Here is a 23,328-nt window from a genome sequence, read left to right as displayed (position 1 = left end):
CTCATCTCCATGATATTTGTCTACCAAAAATCTCTAATGAAGATTTTCAGCAGTACAAAATGGAATCTACATTCAGCTTAATTTAGGTTCAGTTTGATTGTCTGGTAAAACAGCTACTGTAGCTCAATAATGCTAAACCACTCACAGGTTGAGGTCCTGTTTAAGCTACTGTCATAATTTTCAAATGTGGGTGAACAAAATTAGACACCTAAATCCACATTTAGACACCTAATTAAATTACCTGATTGTAAGTATCAGAGGGGTAGTGTGTTAGTCTGGATCTGTAAAAGCGGCAAAGAGTCCTGTGGCAATTTATAGACTAACAGATACATTGGAGCATAAGCTTTCGTGGGTGAATACCCACTTTGTCGGATGCATGTAGTGGAAGTTTCCAGAGGCAGGTATAAATATGCACGCAAGAATCAGGCTAGGGATAACAAGATTAGTTAAATCAGGGAGGATGAGGCCCTCTTCTAGCAGGTGAGGCGTGAACACCAAGGGAGGAGACACTGCTTTTGTAGTTGGCTAGCCATTCAGAGTCTTTGTTTAATCCTGAGCTGATGGTATCAAATTTGCAAATGAACTGAAGCTCAGCAGTTTCTCTTTGAAGTCTGGTCCTGAAGTTTTTTTGCTGCAGGATGGCTACCTTTAAATCTGCTATTGTATGTCCAGGGAGGTTGAAGTGTTCTCCTACAGGTTTTTGTATATTGCCATTTCTAATATCTGATTTGTGTCCATTTATCCTTTTATGTAGGGACTGTCCAGTTTGGCCGATGTACATAGCAGAGGGGCATTGCTGGCACATGATGGCGTATATTAAATTGGTGGACGTGCCAGTGAATGAACCAGTGATGGTGTGGCTGAGCTGGTTAGGTCCTGTGATGGTGTCGCTCGTGTAGATATGAGAGCAGAGTTGGCATTGAGGTTTGTTGCATGGATTGGTTCCTGAATTAGAGTTACTATGGTGCGGTGTGTAGTTGCTGGTGAGAATATGCTTCACGTTGTCTGTGAGCGAGGACTGACCTGCCTCCCAAGGCCTGTAAAAGTGAGGGATCGTTGTCCAGGATGGGTTGTAGATCACTGATGATGCGTTGGAGAGGTTTTAGCTGATTGTAAGTGGTTCTACATAGTCACAGCTCTCCCTGACTTCAGTAATGGAGGTCAGGAGGTGCACCTCACCCCTGAAAATCAGGCCACATATTTAGGTGTCTAAGTATTATTGCCTTGGGCCATAAAAGAACCATTTCTGGCAAGCCGATTTCTCTGTTGACCAACAAACTCGCCCATACCTAATCCCAGCTTTCTTCTAACTGTTTACATTCAAACAACATTCGCAATGTGCAATTTAAAATTGTGTTTCTGCCAAGTCGCACAGATTAGTAATGCCTTCAAAGAGGCAAGTGCTGTTTCTCCCTCACACATGAGAGTACTGCAGGCATGCTTTAATATGGACCATAGAGGGGGAACAGATCCCCAAGTCTTGACAATGGCATAAAATCAAATACAAAATAAATCTTCGATACTAGCTAGGCAGCTAAAAGTGAAGAGAGCTGTTTGAAATGATTTATTGGTCTACAGAAATCAATGAAAAAAAATCAGCCCTTCCCAGAAGATCTTTTCTTACTGCTATTTAGCATAAATAATTCACCAGTATGTTGCGCCTCCAGCCTTCACAAGGTGGACTAACTCTACCCTTCAGACTGGGATATGTTTTCATTTGTGGTACTGCTTAATGCTGCAATCATACTATTCTAAAGGTTAACTGACATGCTTCAATAATATGTACCAGTATGTTTCTGCAGGTATCTGTGGTTTTGATGACAGCTGTTTTATGGCCCCCGTTCATTGGGAACTGGACTAACATCATTAGCCAAATTCACCAATGACCATGAATAGCCAATCAAGTGGTAATTACTGTTGCGGTAAAGGTGTTAATGAAATACCTGATATCAATTACCAATATAAGTTTTCCACATGAAAGTTGCCTGTTGAGGGGTTAAACAGACGGCCTGGCCCAAGAGACGGATCGCTAAAGCCCTCAAACCGAGGCCTTAGCCTTATCTATACTGATGTTTAGCCCCAGTTCAGCCATCAATGTAGCTGCAGTCGTGCAAACCTTAACAGTAGGACAAGAAAAGATGCCATTTGCACAGGTTGAGCTTACCCTTGAACTGAATCCCAAAGCCATGCAAGGCAAGATCCAAAAACCACTGAAGTCAATGAGGGCCTTCCATTTGCTTCCGTGCTTTTTGGCTCATGCCATAAGGGGAATTTGTGGGTTAAGTACTCAGCTCCAGTGGACACCGGATATAGTTTCTTTGTGCAGACCAGCCACAGAAATGTTGGGCTAATGCCCCCAGTCTACCTCAACTATCCCTGGGAGCCACGTTGCCAAAGGTTAGTGACTTTGGGTTAAGAGGTTTTCCAAGGGAAAAGTACAGGGCACAAGCAAGAGAGAACAAGCAGGGTACTGAAAGCAAAAGGGACAAAGGCCAAGGGAGCTGTTTCTTGGCAACAGAAATGACTCAGCAGTGCATTACCTGGGGTTTCTGCATGTGGAATTGCCATGCGCACTTCTGACCACTTCTGTTCAGAGTTAACAGAATTTGTGAAAATTTTGAAAATAAATGACACTAAAAATACCCTGAATCTATGTCATGAATTCCTGTCCTAGTGGGAGGCAAGCCCAGTTCAGCACCCCAAAACCTGCTACACTTGGCAAAGCAGTAACACCATTAAACTCAGCCATATTTGAACTGGTGACCTGGAGGTAAACAGCTCCATATCCCATGATCAGTCTCAACTATCCAGTCCCCTCATTTTCTGCTTTTATATGTGCACACATATGAGAAACAGCACAAATTCATAGTGCTGTGAACACACTATCTTTCAAGAATCTGCAAGGCGCCTGGGACTAACATAGATGAACTCTGTGAGGATGATCATCAGGAAGGAAGACCTACTTTGCATTTACCTGTAAAGGTGGAAGAGGGTAAGCTATATTTCCTTTAATAACAGAATTGTATTCTGCTGTAATAAACATTAATAATCCTTCCTTTCTCAGACCTTACATCTGTGGTCTATTTAGAGTGTTAAATCTTTGGGACAGACTGTCTCTTACTATATGGGGAGGCAGTGTTGCCTAATGGACAGACGACAGGACTGAGACCTATTCCCAGCTCTACTAATGGTTTGCTAAGTGACCTTTCACAAGTCACTTAATCTCTGTGCCTCAGTTTCCCTGTCTGTAAAATGGGGAGAATGATACAGACATCCTTTGAAAAGTGCTTTAAAATCTACTGCTATTTAAGAGTATTTTATACATTGGTACAGCATCTAGCACAATGAAATTCCAATCTCAGTTGGGACTACTATGCACTTCTGTAGTATGTATGTATGTATGTATGTATGTATGTATGTATGTATGTATAAATAAATAGTTACGGATCATATTCTTAGAAGGAAAAAAACAATTACATATATATTTTCAAATTATTGTAATATTAAATGGGTTTTATATGTTCTTCCTGATAGATAACATAAAGTAGAATTTCACTTTTAAATCCTGGACGCCAAAAAAATCCAGCACTGAACCTGATCTCTTTCATTCTCATTCAAAAGTTAATTTCAAAACTCTTGCATCATGAAACTAGATGTTATCTCCTTATCGGCATACAGAGTAGAAGTTATCTCAATCTGCAGTGTTTCATTTCCTCATGCTCCTTCATTAAATGGTACATAAGTTTTGTCTGGGAGGTAAAAAAAATTTTTTTTGTAAAAACATCAGCAGAACATGTCACGTGTTTTCCTCCTTCTATAAAGAAACATTTTTTTAAATTTTATTTATTCATGTATTGCACCATTTCATTAATACCCAGAAAAGAACTGATGGAAGAATCTAAGCAAAGTTCCCAGTCCTAGAACTCTTACCCACGTGCGTAGTCCATTCACCTTTTGCTATATAGGATCAAACCCAAACAGATGACGCTTCATTGACTTTTAAGTATGTTGACTTGTTTATACTGTTGTACACATTGTGTATCTCAGTCACTTTAATTACAAGAAAAGGTCAGCTTTCACTAATTACTTTTACTACTTTCATTTAATGACTTTTTAAATTGGCCTTGTCTGGTGTTCATTTGGATACAGTCACATTATTCAGAAGAGGTTTTCAGCAATAGTTTTGTGGGGGGTTTTTCCCCCGACCACATTACAATCCAAACTTAGTAATTTCTCCTCAGAGCTGTGTTTGGTTTGACACAGAGCATCCACTCCCCCCAGCAATGAGCTCTGGGAGGAGCTGCATCTCAAGAACTCCAGGGAGTGCACCTGCCATACTACCCAGGAGGATGCAGCATGCTCTCCTAGCTGCAGCGAGGGCTTTCACCTCTTGGGGCACTTCCAGGAAATAGTCCCTGTCTTACTGGAGCATAGGGACTGCTACTGAGAGCTCCTTAGCACTGAAACCTCTTTGGAAAGTGCCTAGTGCATTGTGGGAGCTACCAGATGCAATTAATACATATAAAAATAATAACAGTACCGGCTCTTTGTGCAGGGAGTCCAAGGCCGGGGGGGAATCTTGTGCCAGCCCTCCCCACACTCAGCACTGTACCCAAGCAAAGGCCAAGCACCATTCAGACCTACACTGTATGAATGGAAGTTACATTTTCCATACAGAAACCTGTTGCTTGATATTCCCAGCAACTGAATGGGAGGCCTCTGTTCTTTATCTGGAGCATTAAGCCTTTTGATAAAGCACTGACCTTTAGAGTAGGAACAGAATGTATTTCCAATCTTTGCTTACACTCTTGCTTATTTTGAGAAGGCTGTAGTCATGGAGTGTCATCAATATGAGTAAAACAGTTAAAGCTCTGATGGAAAAGCCAGCTCATAAAGCTTCTTTCATCAGTGTTTCAAAGCTAATGAGTATGAATCACATCTGGATTAGACATGCTCTATGCATTCCAGTGCTTCTGTTTCCCAATGTTTAACATGTTTCATTTTAATATTTTATAATATATACATATGTATCAACATGGGACCAGATCCTCTGTTGGTGTAAATTGGCAGTGTCCCCATTGCAATGATTTACACCAGCTGAGGATCTAGTCCTTTGTGGTTGGTTAGTTGCCTAGCCAAAAAAAATACATGGACAGATATGCAGATAGAAATATATTATAATTACAACATATACCTACACAGAGAGAGCACGCTTGATGTTCCTCTCATTTATATTATTTTTACATCAATGTAACTCCTTTGACCCAGATCAGTATAAGTAACAGGGCAATCAGTCAAATCTTAATAATTGTTTCCATGATAAATAACTATACTACTATACTATAAACCAGGCGTGGCCAAACTGCGCCTCGCAGAACTTCAGGCTTCACTCTGCAGTGGGGGCGGGGTGAGAGAAGGGAAGAGCCAGCACTTGCGGCTCCAGCCCCACGGTAGGGCAGCAAGGCTCGGGGTTTCACCCCGCAGCAGGGTGAGCCGGCGCTTGCAGCTTCACCTCTGGTGGGGGCCATGGCTCAGGGCTTCTTCCCAGCTGGTGGGTAAGCCGAAGCTTGGGCTTCAGCCCCATTGGGGCTGGTGCTCTTGGCTTCAACCCTGCAGTGGGGTGGCAAGGCTAGGCTTCAGCCCCACAGGAGGTAGAGAGCCGATGCTCGGGGCTTCAGCCCTGCAGGAGGTGGCAACCCAATGCTTGGGGCTTCAGCCCTGCATGCTGAGAGGCGCTGCTGCTGGGGGCTTCAGCCCCCACAGGAAGAGGCAAGCTGGTGCTGGGGCTTCAGCCCTGCAGGTGGTGCCTAGGCTCCAGCTTCAGCAGCACATGCTTATTATAACAGGAAATTGTAACATTGCAGTGCTGTGCAGACCTCGTGCACTGTGATCTCCTTGCATGCTGCACACTACGGGCTGTGTTTACTGTTTATAAGTCGCAGCGGAATGGTTTTAGATTTAAGTGTTAACCCTACGTTAATTTTATGGATGACAATGACATCTTCATACTGTAAAAGCACAAGTACGAAGAAGAAAATCAAAGTTTTCAGCCAGAATGGGAGGAAGATTTTGCACGCACTAGTAAAGATGGCAAACCCCAGTGCCTTGCATCGCTCATAAATGCAATGCATCGCTCTCTCACTACAAAGCGAGCAACTTAAAACGTCACTACAAAACGAATCACAACAACAACTTTTCCTCTAAATACTCTCCTGGATCAGAATTAAGGAAAAACAAGCTAACCCCATTCAAATTACACCTCAACAGTCAACAGACACTACTTTTGACATTCAGTAAGGAACCTGACAGGATTGAAACTAGTTTTCTTATGGTATGGAATATCGCTCATGCAACACATCCGTATATCCACAGATATACAAGATAAACCACAACTAGCGACATTTGTTCACTATGTTTCTGCAGATTAATTGTGAAAGAAGAAATGTTGCCCTTAGTGGCACTAAAAGAAAACCTGTGGTGTTGACATAAAGAACACACTTGACAAAGCACTGACAAATGCCGATGTACCGTGGTGCAATGGATGGAGCACCTGCAACAGTCAGGGGGAAAGTAGGCTTTATCGGACTTTTGAAAAGCAATCCCAAATTTCCAGAGTTTCTCCCTGTTCATTGCATCATCCATCATGAACATCTCACAGGCAGATACTTCAAGTATGAAAATGTTATGAAAACTGTCTTGGAAATTGTCAATTTCATCCGCTCCAATGGGAAGACTCATTGACAGTTCAAAAATTTAATTGAAGAGCTGAATCTTGAAGACAAACCTAACGACATCTCTTCCTACTGTATTGGGAGCTGGTTATCAACTATTGATGTCTTAAATAGGTTTGTGGAACAGTTGGAGCCTATCAGTGCTTTCCTTGAAGAAAAGGAAAAGGAAAAAAGTCCTATCCACAACTGAAAGATGAGCAATGAATGCGGGATTTGATGTTTTTCACTGATATTATGCAGCATCCAGGGGTGAAAGTAAGGCGGTTGTGTACCGGTAAAAAGTGGCCGCCAGTACTGGCCCCTACTGACTTTATTTAGAGCCCCCCAACCCCCGCCCCTTTTGCCCAAGGCCCCGTCCCTTCTGGCAGAGCCGGAGTTGGCCCCTGTACCAGTAAGTTTTCAATTTTACTTTCACCCTTGGCAACATCTGCAAACTCTCAACATGGCGCTCCAAGCGAAGGATAAGATTATTTCTGGCCTTACTCAGACAATCTTCAGCTTCCAGAACAAGTTAAAGCTTCTGCAAAGAGACAGTGTCAAGAGACTTCAACCATTTCCCCCATCTCAAGAGTAGGGTAAACACATTCCCTGGAACATCAAAGTAGAGACAAACTCGAGGAATACAGAGGTAAATTACAATGACTGCTTGATGACTTTCAGAGCATGTTTGAAGACTTCGCCTTTCTTGTAATCCCCATTCATAGTTAATGTGATCAACGACAGTTGTCTGATTCCCAAACTGTGGTTACAGAAACATTTACTGTAGAAATGGAACTACTGGAACTCCACAAAGACCAGGCTTTAAAGATGTTGCATAAATCACAGTTTACAATCCAGTTCTGGAAGCAAGGCCTGGAATGAAGTATTCTCAACTCAAAAAGACGTGTGCGCGACTCATTTCAATTTTTGGCCCAATATACTGCTGTGAATTGCCATACTCCATGACACTGTGAGTAAAATCAAAACATCATGCAGTCCTTACAAATCAACATCTGACCAAGCTCCTCTGTACCGCCTTGACAACATATCAACCAGATTTCCAAAGACTTATGACCAGGACGGAGACCCACAAGGCCTCTAGCTCTTGCAGTAATTAGCCGTGATACAGTAAGTAGGATGTTAATATTTTTTTAAAATGGATGTGTAAAGGTTGTTTGTATCTTGCAGCTCTCAGACTTCTGAAGATTATCGTATGTGGCTCAGAGGGTCAGTTAATTTGGCCACCCCTGCTATAAACTCATGATACTTTAATCCATATTCTGGTGTCTGTTCTTCCTTTGATATAGACACGGAGTAGTTGCAGCATGTAACTGTAATACCGGAATAACAGACCCTTTTGACTACAAGTTAACTACATGAGAGCAATTTTTTTAACATAACAGTGAATCACCAAAAAGACCAGAATCGTTTCTGTAGAAAAGAATACGAATTCACAACATTTTTCTAACCTTCTCTTATACTTACGTATTTTTGAACTATTTGAGACACTAATGTGCAGTGATTATATGGTCTAACTATATTTTGAACATTATTCTGCCACATCTTTCAGGTTATCACAGTGAACAGACTGTATTTAACATAAAAAACACAATTTTACATGATTCTGTAGATTCAGAGCAATACACAAGTTCACACAGGCAGTTTATTCAGATCCAACAATTACAGCACTGTATATAAGAATATGTCATGCAAGGCTATTTATACTATTCATTGCTCAAAGGAGTAAATAAAAGCTACAGTTATGCTTTGAGCAACTTAGCATATGGTAGAAACCTGTAAGGTGTTTAACCTAGACAATCATTTCAAACCACAATTACGGCAATTTATTTAGCTGTTTCCTCCGGAGCCTAAATTGCCAACATAGACCCTCTCTCTAGAGAGCACTTCATATGGAGACTGAATGTTTAAATGTTTGTGTATGCTCACATGTGCACATCAGCTAAATTGTAGAGCAAAGGTAACTTGCACACAGCTTACTTACCTGTATGTAAGCATAGGGGCTAGCCAGCGGGATGCAGCAATACAAAAGGTGAGAGAATTCAAGCAGGCATCCATTAGGGTTTAAATCAGCCCTGCCCAAAGTACTTTATCTTTGTTCTGAAGGACTGTTTTTGTATTTCCAGAAGTCTATGAGGGGCATCTTTTATTTTCTGGACAATGTTCAGGCAACTGGCTTAAAATACCTACAAGTCAGCAATGCCATAATCTTAAATAAATACACACACAGGGCCTCATTTCCACAATTTCTACTGAATGCGCAAAGGGGAAAATGGACATGCGAACTGGGTATTTGCATTTCTAACTCTTAGATTTGTATGTGACCATGTGGGCTATGTCAATGAATTTAAGTCTTGTCCATGCAGTTCAGGAGCTGGTATACACCTGAAAAATTGGTCTATCATGTAGAGGTCATTTCTGGCTGCATTCTGATGTTTGTGAACAGTGACTGAGTGTCGTATGATCTATGACATGCATCCATGCAGTATATAGTGGGACGTTTCCATTGCACTTGAAATAACAAACAACTCAGTTCAGAAGCAGTCACAATGACTTCAAATGTAGATCTAAAACACCTCTGTTCACCGAGACCAGAAACTTGTTTAGTTTGCAAAGACTGGAAAATATCTAATTGCAGCAGTTTAACCAGAAGGTAAAAGCTCTCATTCCCAAGCTTCCCTCTGCTCCTCTCACCCTGTAAGGTCCAGGGTTCCTTATTTTTACCTTAAACATTTGCCTGCTATACATGTGCCAATTCATGCACTGGCAAGTTTGCATAGAGCCACAAACTTCACCTTATGGTCAGCACACCCTCCCTAAGTAGCGATTGTGGGGGCGGCAGGGTATGTCACAGAGCTGCACAAAACTTGGCAGCTTGATGGGGATACTGTAGGGTATGTAGAGGTTGCTAGGCTGAGACTGGGACCTGTGCGTGTGGGTAACTGGATGCTGAATGGGGGCTGTCTGGGGAGCAAAATGGGTGCACATATTTGGGGATATCTAGGTGGATGGATTGTCTAAGGCTTAAGTCTACACTTATGATGGCATGTAGAGTACAAGCGCTAGCCACATTGCTATATGCCGCAGTGAAAGGCATGCTACAGCCACATGTGTCACTGTGGTGACTAATTAATAATACTAATTAGTTAGCACAAGGATAAAAGCAGGGAGTAAAAAGTGAAAAGTGTTGCATAGAACTACTACAAAATATTTTAAAATCCTGAGCGTACAAATGGCAGATACAACATGGAGACTGGAAACATACAAAGACAGATATACAGTACTAAATTTACTACTTTTTTCTACTATTTGTAAAAAGTATTGCTCATCAGAAGAGCTTTGTGTTTATTAAAGACAAGATTACAACAGTGCTCATGGGGCAATGGGGGAAAGTATCCAGGTTAAACAATCTGAGGCTGCTAGCAGCAAGAGTAGCATGGTTGAAATATTCACTCTCTAGGAGGACGTGTTGAATAGTGTAATGCTAACTCTAAAAGAGTTGTTTTCCATTAGATATGGAATATTATGCATTTCATATCACATTGCTAAGCACTGAAAGAAATTTTCATGTAATCCTAAATATTTTACTAGATTGGGTCCCAGCCATACATCTAAAGAAGTCAATAATGAAACTCCAATAGGTTCAGTGGAAGCAGGTTAAGACTTTTGGAATGCTTTACTAAGATCTGGTCTGTCACTAAACAAAAAAATTTTGATTTAAATCATTATCCTTTGGTAGTCCCTAGATGGTGGCAGGTTCTACCATTAGGCTCTCTTTGGTAGCAGGTGTTGCATTCCCACACAACCGAGTTAAGTCAGAACATCAGCTGTGCTGTCCATTGTCATTTCCCCTTTTCATTAGTGCTAACAATGATCATTACATGCTAATGCTCTCATTCCTAAAGTGTAATATCACACCCATTGCCTGACTGCAGTAGCAGAAGCATCTTGTACAACTCCGCTATAACCATTTTCATTGCTGTCAATGATTTATACAGTGCCCAGAACTGCATTGTACAAGGTCTTGTTCTTCATATGTCCTCATTGTTTATCTTCTGCATGCGTTCCTGTCCTTGGTGCCAGAGACTCTGTACACTGGTATAAGTATATCAATATGCTGCCAAGAGTACCAATTCCTAATGTAGATGTGTGGCTCTGACAAAGTGGGGCTTATACCTGTGAAACTTGCCCACTGATGTAGTTACACCAATGCCAATTTCTCTAATGTGTATTAAGCTACACATAATTCAACTTCAATAGTCACTACAGGTCTGATACACATTTACTCTCAGGCCACATTTACATCTATTTTAAGGCCACTTCACAATGCTGCATTGGTCTTCATTGGCCTTGGTATAAATGAGAACCAAGCCCACTGCATACAGAGATTTGTATTTTTATACAAAGTTTTGCAATAGGTACCTCAAATGAGGTGTACTATAACTAGAGGTGAGCCTGATGTGCAAAGTCCAAATCTTGATCAAACAGTCCAGGAGTATTGTGGTTTTGTTTTCAGTTCATCTCTAGCAATAACTGTATAAGGGGTGGGTTTGTAATTAACGTAAGATGTTCTTAATAAAGTCACAGAAGGGAAAGTGTCCCCTGTCATATGCTCTTCATCAGCAGTGAAATCAAGAGACTGGAGATCAGGACACCGCAGTGGTATTACCAGCTCTGCTAGAACCTCACACATGACCTGTGGAAAAATCATTTAACTAAATGTGCCTCAGCTTCTCCTTCTTTAAAATGGGGTTAACAGAGGGTTGGAGGATTGACTGGAAAGAACTTGGAGATCACGGAATGCAAAGCACCATTTACGCTTAAGTAAACATTAGTTGAACTCTGTCACTTTGATTTTACTTAAACAATTTTCTCCTCTCAGGTTCACCTGGCAGATGATCTCAGCCAATATTCTGCTCTCCTTTCATGCACAGAATTCAAACTGGATCCAGTAGTGAGAATAGGATATCATAGTTGAGCTGAACTGCTCTGTGGAACAGAGAGGAGAATTTTACTCTGTCTTAAGCATAACATCCCTAGACAGAAAATCAAAAGCTAATAATAGTTTTCAAATAGTACATTAAAATTAAAATATAGTTCTCTTTTAACCCCCTCATGTACATACCTACCTCCAAGGATATACCAAACTTGACTACAGTTTCTCTTTTTGTTGACTTCCGTTATTAAACTATCCACAGTACGTAGTAATTAATAGGGAACTTTATGATCATCAATGTCATTGTTGCAATGGGTGAATGTCCTTAGTGCCTACTGAGACAAACACAACACTCTCTTCATTTTATGTTTCTATCTGCTACAAACAGCAATCAAACCTGAAGAAAAAATATGACCGAAATGAAATTGTGACCATGCAGTTAATTTCATACCAAGAATCTAATATACTGTAAAGCTTGTCAGAGAACAGGAGATGGGGGCCAGATTCTGATCTCAGTAACACCACTGTAAACACTGAACCCAATTCTCCTCTTGCTTACACCTATGAAAAGTGGGAGCCACCGAAGCCAATGGAAGTACAGATCTGAAAAACTGGTGAGAGAGGATAATTCGAACCACTGAGTATAAGAACGTACTTTTATTTCCAGAATTGTTCATCAGCACACTAGACTGGTGAGTGGTCTTAAAATCAGAGCTGCTAAATTTGGTTTAGTTTTAGTACAAGCGATTTTAGCCACTCAAATGTGGATGAGAAAAAGAAATAATTTATTTAACATAATTGTTCTTCACCAGCTCCTTCTGCCCTTTAAATTTGCAGTAAAATCCAGCATTCCACTGAGATTAGCAGAGGTTACCCTCTCCTAGGATGGTGGGATGGGGGAAGGGTTAAACTAACCAGGCAAGAGCCTATCTGTTGGTTCAAAGAGTAGTGTAGACCCTGTCCGTTTCCAGGAACAATGGCAGAGATTGGGAGATAGAATCAACTGATGAAGACCGGATGGGGCAGAGCTAAAGGAAAATAAAGGCAACAAACAGAGCAAACAAACGCAGCAGATGGGAACTATTATTTTAGAAATCTCCATATTGATTTTACAGGAAGACTGACCACTGGTTAAAAATTTACTTCTGATGGCACTCACAACAGCTTTGACTAATAAATATTTATGACACCTCACTAGCTTGTATTCCACAAATATAGAGATCAATCGATACAGAATTTTCCTCTGAATTTGGCGGAGGGAAAAATGAAGTAATTTACAAAACTAATACAGTAAGTGTTTAAATAGCTACATTTATAGTCATTAAAACTGAACAGCCTGTAAGTATAATTCAACCTCTGCAAGCCAGTCTACAATGTTTGCAAGCACAAACCTGCAGGAGATATTTAATATGAAAAATGGCAAATGTGAAACTATTGGCTAAGCTTAAAATAGGGTGAAAGATTCAGGTTTAGAAAAATAAACACACTAATCACACCAGGCTAGCTTCAGATAAACAAATAACCATTTTTTGATAAAAAGAGAAGGAGTACTTGTGGCACCTTAGAGACTAACAAATTTATTAGAGCATAAGCTTTCGTGAGCTACAGCTCACTTCATTGGATGCATACAGTGGAAAATATAGTGGGGAGATTTAGCTTATGCTCCAATACATTTGTTAGTCTCTAAGGTGCCACACGTACTTTTTTCTTTTCTTTTCACAGATACAGATTAACACGGCTGCTACTCTGAAACCAATTTTTGATGTAACAAACTGCAAAAGCCATTCTCTCAGAACTCCCAGAGCCTTGCATGTAGGTCTGCAATGCAAACACCAGACTTCGTGTCTTCGTTATTGATTTGTCCTCTTAAGTAATATAAGGCCAATCTGCAAAATAATTATTCCCTATTCTACACTACACCTAGGTTGTTTAAATAAAACAAACAACAACAAGCAAAACTAACAATTACATTTTTTTCTTATTATTTATACTATAGTGGAGCCTAGATGCCGCAGCTGAGACTGGGTCTTCATTGTGCCTGACACGACAAGCATAGAGTGAGAGGCAGTCCCTAAAGTTAATCACTCTTGAAGAGCAACTAATGCATCTGTTCAGAGTGGGAGTCTTTATTAAAGTGAGACAGACCATTTCTGCATCCATCAATGATACATTTTGTGTGTTTTATGATCACCAGTTTAATAAAAATCCGTGGGTTTTAGAAACCCTCTTGCCATCTGTGTTTGTATTACTGGAAACAGAAACAAGTTAACTTGCCACAAAGAAGCCCACAGGCTTTTCCTAACAGAGAGGTGTTACAATTTTAAAAAAAAACCAAAAGACTCATTTCCCAGGACAATAATGTACTATAATAAGAAATTAACTTTATAGAATCCTACAACTCATGGCCCAAGCCAAGCATACTCCAATGAAGCCAGCGGTAGTTTGAGACCTTCCGGTAAGTACTCACCATTGCCCTTAGCACCTTCCAGAACGTGCTCACGATGCCACAGGATGACACCCCAGGAGCTATCAGGGTAATTTTAGGAATTAATCAGCACTATGGCACTGTACAGGTTGGGTGTTACAACAGGCACCAGGTGCACAGGCCCAGTGACAACAGGTGCTGCTCCACGTATGACGCATGTTACTGCTAAAGTGCTGACTTTACATTAAGAATCATCCCCCTGCGCTGAATACAGGAGCTAAACTGTTCATGCTGCCCCTACACCACCATTCTAATATATCCCATCTTTCTCTGATATAAGCTTTTGACTTCAGTTAACTCTTAGTATTAATATTTTCTTCTAGGCAGAGTAAAAAAAATTCTAAAATCTATTTAGCCACATTGAATGTGTAAAAAAAAAATTTTTTTTAAAATTCACCTAGAAATTTAGGCCCTAATCCTGCACACTAAGCCATACAGTCAGATTCCTGAGCTTATGAGGCGGCCCAGGGACTTTAGCAGGACTCCAGGCAGCCATGAAGATCCACCTGCATGGATCTGACTGAATCGAAGTCCGAGCAATGTATCCCCAGAGTCAACAAAGGAATCTTCATGTGCTGAGCCATACTGCCACATGGAGACTTCACATGGAAGCAAGGGTCCAGGATGCAGGCAGGACCCTTTGCAGGCTTGAAGCCTCAATGTCTAATGCATGCAAGTCATTGTTATAATATGTGTAAGGAAAGTTACCAAGAAGATAAGGCTTAAAGATTATTTTGTTGTACTTGAATTGAAATAGCTCAAATTATTTTTTTTTAAATTATCAAAAGATTATTTTAAAGAGCTGTGTGGCCACTTATTATATTTCTGAAAGATGTAGATATATTAGCCCTTGGGAGACACTGGACCTTTTTTTTTTTTTTAAATACACACATTTTGATGCATTCATTTGGCTAGCAGCAGACTGGAATATATTAGCATTTTAGGGACAAGAAGTGTCTGACACACTTAGGTTTTAAAACAACCTAACAGATGTAATTCATAAAAGTTAGAGATGGAAAAGACCTACCTATATTATTAGATCTTCTAGCCCATCTCTCTACCAATGCAGGACTGCTCCAAGTTCCCCTAGTAATAATGTCTAATATAATTGCACTTGATTACCTCGTTTCTGCATGTACATACTCACAGGTGCACACACAAATGAGTTTTACATACATACACACAGATAAAGGCCCTTTGAAAATTTGGCCCTAAAATTTAGAGTTAAGATGAGGCAGAAATGCTAACACCTGACGTGCTATATAAAATTCCCCACTGTGTGGAGACTCAGGCAATATTCCAGGCACAGTGGAGTGGGGTGGGGATGTTTCAGCCTTCTCTCCATTTTCTTGCTTTGGCTGGCTTATGTCACATACTTGTAGTTATTCAAACACAGGCTTTGTGAAATATAAACGTACATATTATATTTATTATTCATCAGGAGACTTCCTTTACCGGTTCAAACTTCTTTTTCTAAAGGCCTGTGTTAATTAGTCTCCATTATACCCAACATATACGATCCAATTTCTAAAAATATAGTGGTTTTTTTTTCCTGGAACACAATGTTATAACAATATAAAGTCTATACAGGTTTAAAAAAGGCAACTGCAAAATATATTAGTGAATATTCACTGCAAGCTGTTTTTAAGGGCCAGATTCTGCCTCACTTTGAGCAATACCTTACTAGACGGGTTGTCCAATTTAAATCAGACTACTTGGAGGATAAGATGTTACTCAATGAGAGGCAGAATCTAGCCCTTAATAAATAAAACATGGGTGAGTGGCTGAGATAAGTTTTTGCCTTACCTGCCATTTTACAATTTTGCAGGATCATCTGCACTCTTTCACATTAAAAGAAAGAGAAAAGAAAAATAGTCAAGAGCAATTTGTTGATTTAATCAGTGGTCTTAATTGTACAAGGACACTACTTCAAGTCAGGGGATCAACTGTTTGGTACTGGAAGCTGTAAAAATTAAATCAGTCACTCAGCCTGGCTGTAGAGAAAGAGTGTCTTGGAAACTGGGTGTGGCTGTATAGTTTTACCTTATTGGTTTTCACCACTGAAGTGCTACAGGGATCTATACAAAATGCTGAACTGTATTTTTTAAATTAATTTTATACCTTCTGTTTAGCCATTTTCTTAAACAAACATAAGAAATACAGAACTTTCTTGGCAAATTAAATGAAAGGTGGGTAAATTCATTTGCAGGTAAATTTGCAGTCATTCAAAAAAAAAAAAAAAAACCATAAAAGTTAAGTCAGAGACATCATGTCCAGGTGTAAAAATCTCTTCTGTCACAACTAATTGCCTCTATCCGAAAAGGGACATACTGAATCCAGTGCTGAAAGGCATTTGCGGTCTAATGAAGTCAAGACTAATGCAACAAAACAGGCTGCTGCTTGTCAAAAAAGCCTTTCACTTCACTGCCCAGATTGGTTAACATAACATTATTAGTTCACTTTCAAGACACACCAAAAACCCTAGGATTTTCTTTCTCACCAGGTTAGCTATGGAGCCATCCATCAGTGGCAGCAACAAAATCCCTCTCTAAGCTTCATGTACACCACACACCTTAGCTGTATACACATCACAGAATCTCAGCCAGCTCACCCATTATGAGCTCTACATTAAACTACAACGTTATCAACAAACAGTACTGCTTGCCTTTCCCTCATCTACAGAGGAAGAGAAAGTGGAAAGCTATAGACATATCGCTGCACTTCAACCAAAGCTCGATGCTCCAGCATCCCTAGTCTCCAAACCACTCCTACAGTCTCGCTCTGTTTCTTCACACAACATTTTTGCTGTCTCTGTTCTCATTACCTTCTTGGGTCTTTTCCTCCTCTGATTACTGCCGTTGTACTTCTCCCCACCATCACTTTTCTGGGCTGCTTCTCCATTCATCATTTTGAACAGTTTCGGAAGCAAAGAGCTCTGCCATTAAACCCTCCCAACTGTACAGACCATTTAGTGAGTGTGTCACTTGCTGGAGAAGAGGAGGGGTGTATGTGTGCACGTCTGTGTGTGTGTGTGTTGGTGGGGGAGGGAAGAGGGCGCACTGGGAGGGTGAGCATGATGATGTTGCCATGGCAGCAGCTGCCACAACTGTTTATCTGACTGCATTGTTAAATCTGATTCAACCAATTAACAACAGAATCTGGATGCTTTACAATGAAGAAAGCCTTGAACTGAGAATGCCAGGGTCTAGCACAGGGTGCAGGGATCAGCATGATGACTAGCTGTTGCTTGATACAATCTCCTTTTTTATGAGATGTGGGGAAAAGGCTGCACAAGAATCCCTGTATGTGAGAGCACTTCAACGCAGAGCGGATACAAGGCACATAAGATCACTATAGCAAATTTGCAGTGCTTCCTAAACCCAAGGGGGTACATTACATTTTATGCAAAGGAAGGATGCATTTGGCAAAATTCTGCTTTCAGTTATATACTGGTGTAAACCCACATCTAATTCTTACTCCAGATTTGCAGCATGGTTACTGAGAGCATTCTAATTTTGGAACATTAAATTCTGATTACAGTTATTCCGTTCCACTTGAAAAGAAACCCACAAAGATGGAAGTCATATTTAACTAGTACTTTCAGTGGAAAGAAAAGTTGATAGTGTGAAAGGAAGAAATGAATGTTAGAAGCTAGACCTTCTCTTACCTGGTATGCCTGCTGGGCACAGACTCCTGATTTGTTTTATTCTAATCAAAGAATCTAAATCAAATTTATGAATATATTTTGTTGGATCCAATTCTTAAGTGGGCAAAATTCTCATTCCCAGGTGCCATAATACTTCAATAACAGTTTTCTGCCTGTGTTAGGACTGGAGCCCTGCATAGCCTTCCAGTATTCTATCCAACCTCTCTAATTCATGAATTAAGATTTATTATTTCAATTACAGTAGCAGACAGAGGCCCCAGTCAAGATAGGTTCCATGTTGTACTAGGCGCAGTAGAAACACACATACCCTTGTCCTGAATCCCATGCACATTAGTGAAGTCACTGCTGTAACATCAATAGACGAAGAAAACTACATGTGGAATTGTTGAGATTAAGTCCAAATCATACTAAAATGGTTTCCACAGTGTGAACAAATAGTTCAGAGTCTAAACTAAATCACCCCCACCTTGTTTTGAAAGGACTGATGTAAATGCTTGTAGGAATAGCAAAGAAAGTTCTTTATTTCTTCCAGTGAATATGCTAACAAAAATACTCTTCCACTTACTACTGAACAAAGAAACAGAGAAACTTGCCCTCCTTCCTTAACAGTAGCTAGGGTGAGGGAAACAAAAGGAAGAAGTCACTTTAACTGCTTACTCAGTGGAGGAGGAGGAGGAGGAGGAGGGGTGAGAAAGTGGAAAGGAACCAATAAGGCATGAATGTGCAGTTCCATGACTAAATCAGCTGCTAACACAACAAACATCTGCATCATAACAACAATATGTTCAATATGCAACAGCAGTCTGCAACTCTTTATTTAGAGCTACTTAGAGGTGACTTTTTTCTTAGTAGAAGTAGGAATCTTCATATTGAAGTAAGGAGAGGGATAACTCAAAGAAGGCAGACACAATATTACTTTGCATCTGTTATGCCATAATTAGAGCTGTAATTTGTCATGGTAAATGTTTGGGGAAATCATGGAGAAGTCATTTGTTATTAGTGTCAGGAATCATTTGTGAAACCTAGAAAGACATGGGCGTGCTTTTAACTCATAAGCAAAATACCCGTGTGCTAGAGTAATTTTTAAATGCTCTATCTTAAATGCTCAGCTGTTTTCCCTTTCGGTCCCTTTCCCTTGTAGGCCTAAACTTTTAAAACTTTCTGTTTACATCTATATCCCAACTACAAAACTGCTCCTTGATGTGCCTTGGGATGAAGTACTTAGTGTTTGTTTTGTTACTGTATGAATTTCTCTTGCAAACGTCACAAAAACTGGATAAATTTAAAAACATGGATTTTTAAACTATGAGAATCCCAGACAGAAAAAAATATTGACACTGGAAAAAACAGCACACTGCATCACTGAAGAATCATTGACTATATTGTATTGCAGTGATGCAGCTTGACTTAGAAAGACCGCTCTCTTCAACTCTGAGGCTTGCCTCAGGCCCCCGAGAATATGGAAGCTGCTATCCCAAATTTCACTCTACATTCTACATCTATTGTGATCTTCCAGCTGGAAAAGGAAAACGAAAACATGGCTGCCAGAGAACTCTGACAGCCAGGGAAACAGGCAGGAAGTCCCAAGAGTTATTCATGGTGGAAGGCTAAAGCCAGATAAAAGAGAAAGACTAGGGAAAAAACAAGGCTACTGTCACTGCAATGTGGCCAGGCATCGGTGAGAGCTTGTGAGATCAGGGGTGCATGAAGCAGGTTTCTGAGATTTTCACTTTGATTAGGTAGGCTTTCAAAAGTTCTCACAGCTCCGCCCTCACATAAGCTTTTGAGAACACAAAAATATTGGGGGAAGCAGCCACTTCTGGCCAGAAGAACAGACTGCAAACAAAGGAGGATTATTAGATATTAAGAATAGGTGTTTTGCTAGTGACAGTGTGCATTTCTTCTCAGATGTTTTCCCTGTTCTGTTAGCTTATAATGGCAGCAGTGCAGCATCACCCTTATGGGAAATCACGGGTATACTGTGACAATATTCCAAAAGGAATAAATTGAAAAGCTTGTTGTGACAAGCATATCAAATACCTACTAATGGGACAGACAATGCTAGAATGGTACAAACTCGCTGAAGGACGACATCCTCATTAACCTTAACTCCTGTTTCCCTGTTTTCTCTAAGTCTGGGAATTAATTTTTGGCGACAGGATCTTACATGCAGTCATGGAAAATAATGTTCACACTCTGACATGTTACAATTTCTTATATCCTGTTACCACAGAATATGAAACTTAGTAAATAGGGAGTCAAACTGTTTATCACTGAACATATTTTATGTGAACTAATAATGCCTCACTTGGCTCAGATAACTTAAAGTCAAAGAGAAAGGATGTTGGATGTCCCACTTATTCCTCAGTATTCTTCAAACTGCCAGCCTGCTTAATATACTCCTAGATAACAGATGGCTGGAAGAAGCCCCAGGTGGGAGAGATTTGCTGGTGCCATGTTTATATCTTATGGGGTCCACTTCCCAGTGCACAATGCATTAGCTGGCAAAACGCTATACAAGCTGTCAGTCTTTTAACATTGGAGGCCCTTAAAATTATATGGTGCAGGGATTGAAAAGTTAACTCACTAACAGTGGAATGGTTCAATCACATACATGATAAACAACCATCAGCTTCCAACAGGAAGTCTGACCACAAAACAATTATGAGATCAGTGGTTGGTAATACATGATCACCAAGATCCCATGAATGAGAGTTTAGGTGTTCAGATGGAACAGTGAAAGGAAACTCTCCTGTCCGTATCTCCTTGTAACTAGTCTTTTGATCTATTTAATTTGAGATGGACCCAAACCAGTAATTATGACAATGGAGAACTTAGCTAGTTGGCTTCTTATAGCTAACTTTAGTCCCTATGCATTCTGGAATTATCTATGAAAAACTAAAGGAAATAGTACTCCACAGAGACGGAGCAGTATAAAATCATCTCCCTTCGAACAACTTTAATGGGGCTGAATAAATCCTGGTTTCAATTTTGTTCACAAAGCTGCCAAAGGATTACACATCCAGAAGTCCCTAAAAACACACAACAGCAAGCAAATTATGGAACAGTTCTTTGAAAGTTCCTTAACAACATGCCAGCTAGTCCCCATGAAAGTGTTCAAGAATCCTCTTGCAGCAGAATTAAATCAATCCCTTTAATCTGATAAGTGCTCTCTTAGTTTGTGAGAAATGCTTCCTTACTGAATTGCTTGTTTTGTTTTCAATGCTACGAACTTCATGCCCAAAAACATTTGCTTTGCTACTTGAGCTGAGGGAGAATTTCCAACAGCTGTCAGGAACAGTAGTCCTGATACAGCGAAAATGGCTATTGCTAAATATTACAGTGTCCAACATATCAACACATCCTAAGAGGCATAGTACACTTCACCAACACTCTCAGAACTGTGATTGTGGGCAAATTTTCATAGTTTGGTGCCTAAAATGAGGTGCCTAAATATGAAGAGGCCTAATCTTCAGACGCACCAAGCAACCCCACCTCCAAGTGAAGTCAACATGAGCTGCAGATGGTTCAGCACCTTTGAAAATCAGGCCACTGCTATTTAGTTGTCTATGTATGATTTTAGTAACCTAACTTCAGACACGCAGGTTTGAATATATTAGCCACACATTTCAGAAGCAATTTACTAACCCAACTATATGCCCAAGGAAACCCAATTGCTACAAAAGGAGTTCTGAAGTTTCGACTTAGAAGTCCTTTCTATCATGGAATTTGAAGGCAAAAATGCTTAGTTTGGGAAAATAAGGTCAGGGAGAGTAAAAGCTTAAAGTATACTTTAATTTCTTTGCAGTAAGGAAGGGAACTTACTTCAACTGAGGCATCGATGACAACAGTAGCACCCAAAGGAAAAGAAACCACTACCATTGAACAGGGCAAGAGAAAAGTCTACCTTCTCAAGCTTCTGTTATCAAACTGGATTAAACAAAAGACTTCATATCAACAGATGAGATTCACCATTGATGGAGACATAGGAGGTGAAAAAAGGGACTGGATGACTCATGGGACTGGCACAAGAATATGTAAACTTTCACCTCTGGATCAAGTCACTGGCATCTGATCAGTGTTTGCTAACCTTTTTAAATGGGTGGTCTCAGTCAGGTTTTTAGTGAACAGAAGGCCACCAAGAACCAGCTACTGGGCCCATCTGAAACATGTCAGAATGGAAGAATGATAAATCATTCAGCCAGCAAACAGTTTCCAGAGGCAGTTAAAATAAGTAGTCAAGAATAAGTAAACAAGGAGTCTGTTTGACGTCAAGGAAGCTGCAGTGACTTACACCAGCAGAAGATTTGGCCCAAGATACAACAGGAATGTCTACTGCTGGGCATGACTTTAGCCTCTTCTGAATCTACTAGCAAATTGGATGCTTTCCATTAGCCAACTTTGCATCCTCCTTGTTTACTGTGAAATCAGGTTTCTCAGATATATCCTGTTTTTCCATTTTAATCCATCCCAATTTGGGAGCCAGTCATCTGACGATTTGCCTAAGATTATAGACAAATGTGATGCATGAGAGGAATTTATGAAAATAGTAATAACGGTTGAAAAGCATTTTGATAGTTCTTGAAGGTGAGAGAGTTAGTACTTGTCAGAAAGCTCTTTTCACGTGTTGTTCTACTCACCTGCTAAAGAATCTTTTCTTTCATACCAATAATCTTTAGCATGCAGCTGACAACCTTATCCATGACAGTCTGCTACGTAGAGTACTAGGTCAGCCACCCAAACAGGAGAAAGTTGGCATGTTTTCTTTGAATCAGGAATCTAAGAAGGGAGGACCACTGTACTCTTCTGATTCCTGAATCTCCTTTTAATTTGGATTATAGGCTGCTCTCAAAGTACACTGAAAACAGGAATTGCTTCAGAATGTACCTCAATGTGTTTTAAAGTATAATACAATTTAGGAACCGATATTATAATGAGATTGTGTAGGCAAACAGGATAATCATTAATGCACTAAGCAATAGCTCTCACAGCCCTGGAAATCATGGGCAAACACCAAAAACTTCTTTGGGATCGGAATAGATAAGGTAAATAATATCCCTAGTCTTAGTTATTACAGAATTTAGGAAAAAATCAGATTCTACAGCAGATTCTACAACAAGCAGCAGAGATCATAGTGTGATCAAGCTAGAAACAATCCCAAACTATTTTCTCTGGTTTTCCCTCAAGCTTTTTTCACTCCCCCCTGCCCATCCCCCACCTACACTTCTCTTTTGCAATAAAGAAAAGAATAAACAATCTGTTACATATATCACCAAACTAGAAAAACTTCGAAGAGGAGACATTTTACCATTGTTTTCTTTAATGGATCAAGCTGCCTTCCCCACACTTACTCTGACCATGGGAAAACATAGGAAGTGACATCACATTTTACATGAGCAAGAACAACAGGAATGGGCCCCATGTGTATGAAGTTAAGAAAGATCAAACAATTGAGTTAACTGACATTTCCCATTTGGCTTTTAATTTGCTTTCCACTCCACCTTTCAATATC

The 23,328-nt window shown here is 40.1% G+C and overlaps 1 protein-coding gene across 7 annotated transcripts in view; it reads right to left on the bottom strand.

The window, feature by feature from the left end:
* Nucleotides 1–23,328, bottom strand: part of ANK2 (ankyrin 2) — a 589,776-nt gene that overhangs the window by 369,698 nt on the left and 196,750 nt on the right. For 2 of the 7 annotated variants that reach the window (XM_084626826.1, XM_084626828.1), the window contains exon 1: nt 16,974–17,147. The exons of 3 other annotated variants lie outside the window; for them this stretch is intronic. In XM_084626826.1, coding sequence (XP_084482952.1) covers nt 16,974–17,057 — 84 coding nt within the window. In that variant the 5' untranslated portion in view covers nt 17,058–17,147. Of the gene's footprint in view, nt 1–16,973; nt 17,148–23,328 lie in introns of those variants that run through there. 2 more of the 7 variants (XM_084626831.1, XM_084626833.1) reach the window with 2 other exon arrangements.

The sequence above is a fragment of the Lepidochelys olivacea genome (genome assembly GCF_965140295.1).
Source record: "Lepidochelys olivacea isolate rLepOli2 genome assembly, chromosome: 4".
Taxonomy (NCBI): Eukaryota; Metazoa; Chordata; order Testudines; family Cheloniidae; genus Lepidochelys; species Lepidochelys olivacea.
Note: the sequence above shows the minus strand (reverse complement) of the source record. Positions and strands in the feature narration are given on the sequence as shown.